The sequence below is a fragment of the Mobula hypostoma genome, chromosome 5 (genome assembly GCF_963921235.1).
Source record: "Mobula hypostoma chromosome 5, sMobHyp1.1, whole genome shotgun sequence".
NCBI classification, from domain to species: domain Eukaryota; kingdom Metazoa; phylum Chordata; class Chondrichthyes; order Myliobatiformes; family Myliobatidae; genus Mobula; species Mobula hypostoma.
The window spans coordinates 49,100,341-49,112,800 of record NC_086101.1 but is presented as its reverse complement, the minus strand read 5'-3'; the positions used below and the strand labels follow the sequence as shown (position 1 = coordinate 49,112,800).

Below are 12,460 nucleotides of genomic sequence, written 5' to 3'. Positions count from 1 at the left end.
TTTAGGGTGTTTTGCACGAGTCATTTTGCATCTTAGTGTTTTGGATTTTCTTTCCATTTAGAAAATAGTCCGCACATTTATCTCTTCTACCTTACTGCAAGACCATGCATTTTCCAACATTGCATTGCATTTACCACTTTCTTGTCAGTTCTCCTAACCTGTCCAAGTCCTTCTGCAGTCTTCCCATTTCCTCAACACTACCTGCCCCTCCACCAATCTTCACATCATCTGCAAGCTTAGCAACAAAGCCATCTCTTCCATCATCATTTATATACAGCATAAAAAGTGGTCCCAACACCATCCCCTGCAAAACACCACTAGTCATTGGTAGCCAATCAGAAAATGATCCTTTTATTCCCACTCACTGCCTCCTACCATCAGCCAATGCTCTAACCAAGCTAGTAACTTTCCTGTATTTAATACCATGGGCTCTTAACTTGGTAAGCAGTCTCACGTGTGGCACTTTGCCAAAGGCCTTCTGAAAATCTAAATATACAACATCCATTGCATCCCCTTTATCTATCCTACATGTAATCTCCTCAAAGAATTCCAACAGGTTCATCAGGCAAGATTTTCTCTTAAATGCTGACTTTGTCCTATCTTGTCCTGTGTCACCAAGTACTCCATAACCTCATCCTTAACAATGGACTCCCAACATCTTCCCAACCACTGACGTCAGGCTAACTAGTCTATAATTTCCTTTCTGCTGCCTTCCTCCTTTCTTAAAGAGTGGAGTGACATTTGCAATTTTCCAGTCCTCCAGAACCATGTCAGAGTCCAATGATTCTTGAAAGATCATTTCTAATACCTACACATTTTTATTTGCCATCTCATTTCAATGCAGTAATACAAAGAAACATTTACAGCCACTTACATCTGATTGTTTATTGAAGGTCTGTCTTCTGCTAGACATCTTTGTGTCTTCCCACCGAGGGGGTTCACTGGAGTTGTTGAATTTCATTGCACTCATACCTGCAAATATTCATTCCAAAGAATTAACTTGGTCAGAATGGAGATTTGTGAGACTTTGTGATCAAATCTAAATCAGTACAGCCTGCCTAAGTTACAGGGGAAGAGACCAGCACACATATAAATAATTGAAGTAAGGAACGAGTGAAATCTCCCTCCTGGTACATATCCCCACCAGTGACAGAAATGCTACACCTGCCCTTTCACCTCCATTCAGGGCCCCAAACAGTCCTTCCATGTGAGGCAACACTTCACCTGCAAATCTGTTGGGGTCCTCTATTTTATCAGTGCTCCCAATATGGCCCCTCTGCATTGGTAAGATCCAAAGCAAACTGGGGGACTGTGTTGTTGAGCACCCCTGCCTCCAACCTGTTGGCATTCTCCTGGTCCTGACGAAGGGTCTCGGCCTGAAACGTCGACTGCGCCTCTTCCTATAGATGCTGCCTGGCCTGCTGCGTTCACCAGCAACTTTGATGTGTGTTGCTTGAATTTCCAGCATCTGCAGAATTCCTGTTGTTGGCATTCTCCTGGTAATTTTTTTTCCCTCCCCTTCACTCCTCTTCTACTCCCCACCTACCCCTTCTCACCTACCCACTCCCACTTTGTCCCCCCATGGTCCACTCCCTTCTGTCAGATTCCTTCTTCTCCAGCTTCTACCTTTCCCACCCACCCGGCTTCACAGATCACCTTCCTGATAGTCCTCCTCCTCCCCCCACCTTCTTATTCTGGCATCTTCCTCACTTCCTTTCCTGAAGAAGGGTCTCAGCCCAAAACGTCAACTGTTTATTGATTTCTATAGATGTTGCCTGACCTGCTGAGTTCCACCAGCATTTTGTGTGCGTTTCTCTGGATGACAGAAATGCTTATACAGAATAGTAAAACAGTAAAATGGGCACAGGAGAATATAGGTGCTAGAACCTGGAGCAAAAAGAAAAATTGCTGGAGGAACTCAGGCAACATCTGTGCAGAGAAAGTAATGGTCAACGTTTTGGATCAAGTCCCTGCATCAGGACCAATGGAGTTAATGGGAGGTGCCCTGTACAAGGATGCAACGAGGTCATCATAGATAGCAAGCAGATGTGGAAGAGGTGATGAACAGATAAATTTAGGTGAGGGAGGGATAGAGATAGTGACAGAGACTGAGAAATTATTTGGGAAATGATAAAGGGCTACAGATGATGGAATATGCTTAAAAAAAAAAGGGGGAGGCGATGAGTGGAACCAGATAAGAGCGGATGGTGAGAAGATGGGAACAGTGGGGGAAAGGGTATCAAGTGGGTTAAATGTTTGCGTGATGAACAGATGTAACTAAGACTGGGAAGATACAAGGTCACAGGAGAGGGGTTTGGAAAGAAGGGCAAGTCTGAGAGAGCTTCAGTGAATTAGGAAAGAAAGGAAGAGCTGGGGTGCGAGTTATCTGAAAACAGAATTCAATGTTCATGAACAACAGGAATTCTGCAGATGCTGGAAATTCAAGCAACATACATCAAAGTTGCTGGTGAACGCAGCAGGCCAAGCAGCATCTATAGGAAGAGGCGCAGTCGACGTTTCAGGCCGAGACCCTTCGTCAATGTTCATGAGGCTGGGCTGTAAACTATCTAGGCAAATATAAGGTACTGTTCATCTAGTTAACTCAGTGTCAGAAACAACTCAATGAAAAATCACCGTTACATCTTCCAATTATCACCCTCTTGCGAGGCAGAAAATTAGCCTCCAGGTCAGACACACCACCCTCTCTTGGAAACATCTCACTTTCTGTCTTCATCGCTAAAACTTAGAAATTGCAAGCAACAGCGCTGTCGGAGAAGGTTCACCAAAGGGGCAGCGATACTTCAGGACTGCATTAAGCAATCGATTGTAAATGTCTTCTTCATCCCACGAATAAATAAAGATATCAAACTGAATTTAAAATTCCAATCAAACTTAAAATAACTGGGAAAGGAATTCAGGATCACTTTTGCAAAATTACTTCATTAAAGAATTTCAGCTAATATGGCAACAACCTTCATTTCTTGGTAAACTTCCAGTAAATTTGAAGGAGAATAAAAAAAGAGGATGAAAAAGAAAGGAGGAAAACTTTAGGATGTGATTCCCCCCCCCCAGAGAAAGCAAAGTAAAAATAAATAAGTGTAAACTTGAAACTGATACCTGACATTAACCGTATCCCTCAATATTCTTGACAACCCATCAATTACCTTTGAAATTACGTCACCATAACATATAGAACAGTCTCTCACTACAATGTTATTTGCAAATGTCAGGTACAAATAATGTAATGACCAGAACTGGCATAAAGGGTCTAATTGAAGGGTTGAAGCATACCACAACTGGAAACCTGCATCATCAGCCAAACTCCGTGACTTCTCAACATTGTTTTTCCTGAAAGTCTAAATCCAGAGCGTGCTCAGACTGAGTGACTTGTCACAACTTGGAGTTGTTCCTTTTCATGCCTTCTTGGTGGTTCCTTAGCATTTGTCTGTTTTTTTTTCCACGAGGTTGAGTTGCTAGCTCGAGCTCATCTCAGCACAGATGTAAAGCGGGCAAGGGGCCAGCTGTATTCAAACCCGGGTCTACATGCCTCAAAGTCTGGTGCTGATGCCACCATACCGCTGGCCGGCGACAAGTTGGGAGTACTCAATGTTAATTATAATGGTGTGTTTAAGCTTGTATTAGGTAACCCCTCAAATGAGAAAAGAACAGAGGCTGTGTAAAAATACCTAGCTGTGGTAGTGTAGGAAAATAAACAATTCAGGTTTGCTGAGCCAAATGGCCTGTTCTTGGGACAAAGGAAAATATTGCAAGGAATACTCAATTTACATATTTCCAAAATTAATTGTTGCACTTTTGGGAAAACAACCAGGCCAGAACATACATAGTGAATAGTAAGGTACTGAGGATTGCAGTAGATCAAAAGGATCTCGAAATATAAATCCATAAATCATTAGAAGTGACACCAGAGGTAGATAGGTGAGCTTTTGGTTCTTTGACATCCATAAATCAAAATACTGAGTACAGGAGTTGAGATGTTATGTTGAAGTTGTACAAGATGCTGGTGAGGCCAAATTTGGAGTGTTCTGTGCAGTTTTGTTCAACTACCTACAGAAAAATTATCAGTAAGATTGAAAGAGTGCAGAGAAAACTTGCATCCTGTGCCACAGTGCTCTATGACTCTAAGATGTCAGTTTAGTGGAGCACATTTTTTTTAAAATCTATTCATTCCCTGGATGTGAATGCTGACCTTAGCTGATATCTCAATTCAAGGAGAGTTAAAAATGAACTAAACTGATGTTGAGATTCACACATTAGCCACATCAGGTATGGATGTTAGATTTTTCCTCTGTCTGCTATCATATGCAAGATGCCCTCACGATCTAGATGTAACCAAATTGAGAATGGACAGGGAATGTGCCATTATATAGTCTTTGCAAATCATAGATGTCTGCTTTAAGGACTATGACAACTGTAACAAACTTTTCTATTGTGAAAATAAATTTATAAACCCATAATCTACAATGCAATAACTTACAGGTCAACCCACTCTTACCATTTCTCATATCTATAAACCTTTATCTTGTTGCATTTCTAAATCAGGGGAGAAAGCCAGCAGAAAATAACTTATCTCTGCTCATCAAAAACAAAAACACAGAGGCAACACATTCCTTCAAAGGAACACTCTGAAAGAGCAAGTGGCACCAAGGGATAGTTCCACATTAAATGATTCTACCATCTAAACACTCAGATTTGGAAAATTACAATACTAGTGAATGTCTATTTTGTCACTAATAGACGTCGATTCATCATTTTAACCTATCAACTCAAGAGTTAGCAACAATGAATCCCAGGGAGTGTTTTTGCAATTTTGCACATTTATTTATTTGTACTTAGAAAAATGGAAAGAATCAACAGAATCAAGGACTTACTGTTGTTTTCATACTTCCTAACTTCCATGTTCAATTTTCCAGTTTCTCTTGCATCTTCTACGGCTTCTACCCAAGCCTGATGGTCCATGTTGGCTACATTATTGCCATTGATTGAACTTATTTCATCACCTACTTCTAAGTTGCAAAATTCTGCTGGTCCTCCTGTGACGCAATGACACAAATGGGAGCTTAACATTGCTGCAGACTTGCATAAAAATTACGAGCTGTTCACTACTCTTCTGCATAACATGCAAAGTTATTTTTCTTGGTTTCTCTAAAACAACAGATGCACATCATAAACAAGAGAAGCTGCAGATGCTACAAATCCGAGCAACACACACAAAATGCTGGAGGCACATAAAAGGCCAGGCAGCATCGACGGAAAAGAGTACAGTCGACGTTTCAGGCCGAGACCCTTCAGCAGGACTGATGAAGGGTCTCGGCTTGCAACGTCGACCATACACTTTTCCATAGATGCTGCCTGGCCTGCTGAGTTGCTCCAGTTTCTTGTGTGTGGTGCTTGGATTTCCGGAATCTGCAGATTTTCTCTCATTAGAGATGAGCTTGAGACCAGTTTCCAGCATGGCCGTGCTTCCTGCTCTGCCTCACGACTCAGCCCTGGGTCAGGCTGGAGCCCAGATGCAGTGAGAGGACAACCAAATATACTCAGTGGTTTCCACTCAGCTTTACATTACCATGGCTGGAATTTATGGGATGGCCCACTCATTTGGATCAGATCACTGATGTGGATTGAAAAAGCAAGTGCACATTAAATTTCTTTAAGATTAAGTAATATGAAGAATGCCTTAAAATGCTCTTTTAGGTGACATGAATTGAGCAAGCTCATAATCTAATTTCTTTTCAATAATTTATTTTTCAAATCACTTTGAACTTTCATAAATATTTCTCATTTTCAAAGCACTCACAGGATAGAGACTCAGAATTCCAAAATGTGCCAGCACAGGAGGATTGTGGGATACTTGCTTTCATTAGCCGGGCACAGAACAGAACTACACGGTACAGCTTTGGCTTGGCCACAGGTAGAACATGGGGCAGTTTTGGCTGTCTTACGAAAGGAAGTACTTGATTATACTGGACAGGGTACAGAGCAGATTCATGATGATGTTGCCTGGGATGGAATATTGTGGAGAAGACAATGGATAGGCTGTGTGTGCTTTCCTTTGAGTGGAGCAGGCTAAGAAGACTGGATTATGAGGGGGTTAGATAGAGTGGATAGTGAGGAGCATTTTCCCATTATAGAGTCATCCAAAACCAGAAGACAGGTTGAAGGTCAGGATTAGAGGGTTAAGGTGATCAGAGATTTTATTTTCACTCAGCGGTGGTTACAATTTCATACACATTGCCTGAGAAGGTGGAGGAATCAGGTACTCTCAGGACACTTGAGAAATTTCTGGAAGTGCACTTGAATCACCAAGGCATTGTAGACCATAGGGTAAATGCTCTAAATGGGATTCGTGGCGATGGTCAACATGGAGATGACCGGCTGAAAGGCTGGTGGCTGTGCTGTAAGAAGCTATGGTCATGCCTCTATGATCCAGCGCCTGCGGTTGGCCCAGTCAGCATTCATGGAGCACTCAGCTCATTGGTAGGCAGCAACACTGAGGCCTGCAGACTGGGTTGAAAAATACAGCAAGATGGAGGGAACAGCATGGATGGCAAGTGTTTGAGCAGAAGTTGGCCAAGAGCAGTAAAGTCACAGTACCATTGAGGAAGGAAAGTTAACCAATTACCACCATTCAATATCGACTTAGTAACCATTTGATGATGTGCGAGAACACTTAATCACAGCCATCACGTGTAAGCGAAAAGCAAGCCATTTGTTGTTCAAGTAAGACTGAAGCAAGAGCACAGACATGATGTTCTGGGCTTTTTCCAGGGACCAGCGAACGAACGTGTGGAAGCAACAGATGAGCACGTATCAGCAGCCTTCACTCAGATGACTCAACACGTTACCAAGATTCAGGCAAGAGGGGATGCGGTAACTTAGGAAGGAGGTTGGTTAAAAGAAATAGAATATCCAAGAGGGAAAACAAAAAGAGATGCTGGAGCACAGAAAATATTGGAAATACTCAGCAAGGCAGCCAGCATCAATGGAGGGGAAAAACAGTGCCAATATTTCAGGCCAAGCACTTTCATTACAATCATTCTGATGAAAAATCAATGGCCTGAAACATTCATTGTGCTTTCTAGCCACAGATGCAACCTGGTCTGCATTTTCTATTTAGTCGAAAGGATAGCATGTGAGGTTAATAGGTACAGCACTACAGTATCAGTACAGGAAAAAAAGTCAGCTTGAACACATATAGTATGATGATCAACTTGGCTAAAAGCTCCAACATTGGGTGGGCGGGGTGGGGGTTCACATAAACAACAAACAAAACAGTTTGAAAATTCAAGATGCATAGCTTAGTGGAATGATAGGGTGCAATTAAGGCCACGTTAAGGTGGATGGATTAAGGATGGGAGTTCTTATTCTATGAAGTGCTGTCAGGAGATCCAAAATATGCAAATATAGAACTGCTTGAAACGTATATCATGGAACAATGTGTACTTTAATAAAGTAAAGACATTGGGGCTGAAGAAATAATGAAAAAACAGACTATGGTTAGAGTTCCATGTGCATTACTGGACATCCTGTTGTTCAAAGGTTATGCACGTCATACCAGAGGCTACAAACCAGCAGCATCCAAGATGACAGACTTTAGTTAGTGAGGGGATATTTAGGATTCCAAAGCTGTTTCCATGGAAACCAAAGCTACAAGGTGTTTGTTTCAAGTCCTTGTAGAGGCCTAATAGTGCGGTGAAGGTAGATTATTTCTTTCTGCTGGAGATGTGCCAGCAAGTAACCATCTCCTTAAAAAGACCACTTAAAGCATAAGGAGTCAATGGCTGAAATTTTGTGGGAATGAGTTGCTAGGGTAAACAGTAATTAAGTCAGAAACTACAACATTTTAAGCAAAATACGCAACCACTTGAAGCAGAGAAATGATGCAGTGTTGTAAGGGGCAGAGTATACAAGGCATTGGACTCCACTTTGGTTCATCTGGCAAAATTGGCCCCAAGGGCCTGTTCGATTACCTTGCAGTGCATAAAGTAGAAAAACTCCAGCTTCATCTGCACCAATTTTAATTTTTAGTATTTAACACTTGATGTTGCACAATAATGAGAGGTGTAGATTGGGTCAACGCAAGCAGGCTTTTTCTACTGAGGTTGGGTGGGACTACAACCAGAGGTCATGGGCTGAGGGTGAAAGGTGAAAAATGTTCAAGGGGAACGTGAAGGGAAACTTCTTCACTCTGAGGATTGTGAGAGTGTGGAGCAGGCTGCTGGCACAAGTGGTGCATGCCAGCTCAATTTCAACATTTAAGAGAAGTTTGGATAGGTGCATAGATGGTAGGGGCATTGAGGGCTATGGTCCCGCTGCAGGTCAATGGGAGTAAGCAGATGAATGATTTCAGCATGGACTGGATGGACCAAGGGGCCTGTTTCTATGCTGTATTTCTCTACCACTAATTGCTGAAGTTACTTTGCAATTTAGACTGGCAGTATTTGCTTCCCAGGCCAATATTTGGCATGCCACATGCTTGCTAAAACTTGAATCGTCAAAAGAGAGACATAACAATATTTTCTATCTCTTCATGACACCTCAGAAAAGAACTTTACAAATAAATCAGTTTAAGTTTCAAGCACAGGTTGCTTTGGAGTACTAACAGTATTTAGATAGTTATGCCTAGTAACATCCTTTGAGGACTCAATATCCTTTCTGTTACACTATATAGGATGCTGCCAGTGACCTCTCATTAGAATGAGAAGATTGGCCCACTTAAATTACTTTCATTTTGAGCACAGCTCCACAGAAGAGACATAATGCTCAGGCCATTTTCTGGTCTTCGTTTGTTCTAATAGATTATCATATACAAGCCCTTCATCAATTAACCAGATTGATCTAGTCAGGATTTATTTCAAGTGACAAGAGAGAACAATACAGGGAGGTATTAACCAACAGCTCAATTTCCCCACATGACCTTACTACTCCTGCATTGCAATTTAGCTGCCTCAGAATATGGCATATAACATGCAGTCAACTAAAAAACATAATGGCAAACAATTCTGTGAATAGAGAAATAGATACAAATATTAAAAACTGCATATGGTTGATGGAAATTCATCACTGCTACAGAATCACAATTAAACAGGCCATGCACAAGTGCACCGACTACCAAGAAAACATTACATTCTTTAAATCAATATCATTCGTTAAGATTTTCTGTGTCAAAATACAGGTGTAATTTTGTTTGCCTGTACTTCATTGTTAAATATTTTTGTTAAATTCCATGCTACATGGGAGAATGACCTCCTGACCATCACATCATAAATCATTCATGGCCATCAATTAAATACCAGCATGACTGATACTAACAAGTGATGTGAAACCCAGATACACTGGGTTCCAGTATTAAAATAATATTAAAGTCTACCAAGAAAATCTTTTAATAAATAGTTACCTCTTTGAATGGACTTGACAGTCACACCGGTCGTGCTCCAATCAGCCGTGAATCCAAAGTCTTGATTACTGTTGGGTTTCTGATTAATCACTATGCGTGTTTCACTATATGGTCGCTACAAAAATAGTAAAAATCATTTAACATTTCATACCTGGACACTGGTCATCGTTAATGCTTCCTGGAAAAGCAATCCCATAAATCAGTCACATCAAAATTTTTCCTTAACACCTATAAACATCCGTAGTCAGACCTGAATATCTGAGAAGCCTTTGTAGAGGATGAAACAGTTCGAAGGCACACACACACAAAAAAAAATTACTATTCCCACAAGACAAAGCCTAGTTTCTGGTTGCTATTTTCCCTGTTACAGACACTGAGTGGAAATAAAAGCTGTCTATGAATACACTCACGCAGTTAAACAAAACTGGTTTTGTCGAGCTTTTTTAGAAATTTGGTTGTCTGATCTGCCTTTGTATTTCGATATCGCACTGTGGTTAATTAGTCAAAGAGTTTTCTTTAAAGCGTGTCCTTGTACAAGCAGGGAAGGGAGACGATCACATTACCAGACAGACCTCAAACATGCACAGTAACCTACTTTCCAAACCTACCTGTTGCATGGCTGCTGTGGTAACCATTTCTGTGGGCAGGCTTGTAGCTTTTGTAAAAGAATTCATTGATGTAGTGCTGGAAGCTGTGTCAGGCTTGGACTCATGCAGAAAGTTGTTCTCGCTGAGAGATGGAGTCCTTACTTCTTCCTCTTCTTCTTCCTCCTCCTCCTCCTCCTCCTCATTACTACTCACTACAGAACTGCCCTGTGATTGGTCGTCATTCTCCAGTTTTGAGGAATAATTTTGCCTGACAAATATTCCATTTCCTGGTTTAGAGGAAAAATCGCTCTGCGAGAACAGATCATTTTCTGACTTTGAGGCAACTGTCACCTCCACAGATCTCTCTTCCTCAGTTTTCAAGGAAGGGTTGAGCCACATGGCTCCCTCAGCCTTATTTTTAGACGACCCACTGCTTTCACTCGTCTCTGCTGTTTCCCGCTTGGAGGGAAGGCCAGAGGGTGCCTGGAAACTCTTTGAACTGTTGACATCGCCGTTATATTTCGCTGGCTCATTCCTCTGCTGTAAAGGGAAACAAATCACTATTTTAGCAAGTGTTTCATAGCACCTAACAAACATGCCATAACAAAGCAACATACAGAAAATGCTGGAGGAACTCAGCAGGTCAGGCAGCATGTAAAGAATAAACAGTCAACATTTTAAGTTGAGACCCTTCATCACATGTCCTCATTAAGTGTCTCAGCTCGAAATGTTGACTTTCCATAGATGCTGCCTGACCGGCTGAGTTCCTTCAACTTTTCGTGTGCATTGCTCTGGATTTTCAGCATGTGCAGAATCTCCTGAGTTTACAACTATAATAGATTTGTTTTTACTGACTGTTGATGTACAAATTGAAAACCTAGGATGGAAACTGAAAGTTCATGGAACCATACAGTGACATAGTCACATAGTATATCTATATCGGTAAAGCACATGTCGTTACTCTGATCACATTGAACTATGGAGTTAATGAGGTTGCCCCTCCTCTCCTCCGTCATGCATCTGTGGAATCCACAGAGCTTCATTTCTTCATGAATGTGCCCGATAATCACATATGATCTGACACGGTGGAAGAGAAACTTGTCTTCAGATTCTGCCACAATGCTACGGCTAGTGAGATTTGTAATCAGTTTCTGAAGTGATAACAACTCACAATCGCCGAAGCATTGGATCTAAATTTCAGAACAAGAACACAAGTCTATACTCCAATATAGTTATAGCTCTTCAATATTAGAGGGAGCTTCACAAGCCTTGACACCCAACATCTACACATAGATAGCAGCGCACAACAAATACTAGAGGAACTCGCAAACAAGAGAAAATCTGCAGATGCCGGAAATCCAAGCAACACGCATAAAATGCTGGAGGAACTCAGCAGGCCAGGCAGCATCTATGGGAAGGAGTACAGTCGACGTTTTAGATTGAGATCCTTCAACGGGACTGGGGAAAGAAAGATGAGGAGTCAGAATAAGAAAGTGGGGGAAGGAGAGAAAGAACTGCAAGGTGATATGTGAAACTGGGTCAGGGGAGGGTGTAAAAAACTGGGAAGTTGATTGGTGAAAAACTTGAACTTAGCAGGTTAGGCTGCATCTATCGACATTTCAGGCAGGGATCCTCATCACCATGAAGACTCTTTTGAAGGTTCTTGGGCCATAATGTTCACCCGTTATTCCCTTTCATAGATGCTGCTTGACCTGCTGAGTTCCTCCAGCCTTTTATACACATTGTTCTGGATTACCACCATCTGCAGAATCTCGTGTTCATGATCCATATAGACAATTTATGACAAGCCAATCTCCTATGAAAAACAATTAGGAAAAGCAATCCTTGCCAATTTCTCTCCCTCTTTCTAACCCAGAGGTTTCCAACCTTTTTTAATGCCATGGACCCTTAACCAAGGGGTCTATGGACCCCAGATTGGGAACACCTGCTCTAACCCAAGCTCGACAAAAAATAACACCTATGTGGCTTCCTATGGGATGCATTCAGTGCAAAATTAAAATAAAAACAATGATCAGCAATTCCTTGAACAGGAGAGAACTGTCACACAAAAACTTCTTTATAGGACACATGTCAACAATGGAACGAGCCAAAGGCATACATCAAAATCCAAGCTATTATCTATGCCTGACAGAAGAGTCCAATTAGCTTTTATTCAATTGTGTGCATTTGCAGTCTCTACTCCAGGTTTTCAGGGTATATAGTTCTGAAGAGGGCATTTGCATAGATCTCGCAAACAATAATCTTTGAGAAAAGGCTCCAAATATAATGACTTCTCAAGATTGGAGGCTGGCTCCTCTGCAGGCTCTATTTTTAATCCATGCATGGAATGTAGGGCAAATCTCACCACTATATCTTAAGAGAAACTAATAAAGTCATTACCAAGCTGGTGTCTCCCAGAGTGAGTAGTGGTCCTCACCAGCAAAAATTTGTTGCAGAC

The 12,460-nt window shown here is 41.5% G+C and overlaps 1 protein-coding gene across 3 annotated transcripts in view; it reads right to left on the bottom strand.

Annotated features, from left to right (window-relative positions):
- lmo7a (LIM domain 7a) overlaps positions 1 to 12,460 on the bottom strand; it is a 232,457-nt gene that overhangs the window by 38,659 nt on the left and 181,338 nt on the right. For all 3 annotated transcript variants that reach the window (XM_063048465.1, XM_063048466.1, XM_063048467.1), the window contains 4 exons: positions 10,024 to 10,542; positions 9,416 to 9,530; positions 4,890 to 5,051; positions 875 to 972 (listed from right to left, as the gene is read on the bottom strand). In XM_063048465.1, coding sequence (XP_062904535.1) covers positions 875 to 972; positions 4,890 to 5,051; positions 9,416 to 9,530; positions 10,024 to 10,542 — 894 coding nt within the window. The remainder of the gene's footprint in view (positions 1 to 874; positions 973 to 4,889; positions 5,052 to 9,415; positions 9,531 to 10,023; positions 10,543 to 12,460) is intronic.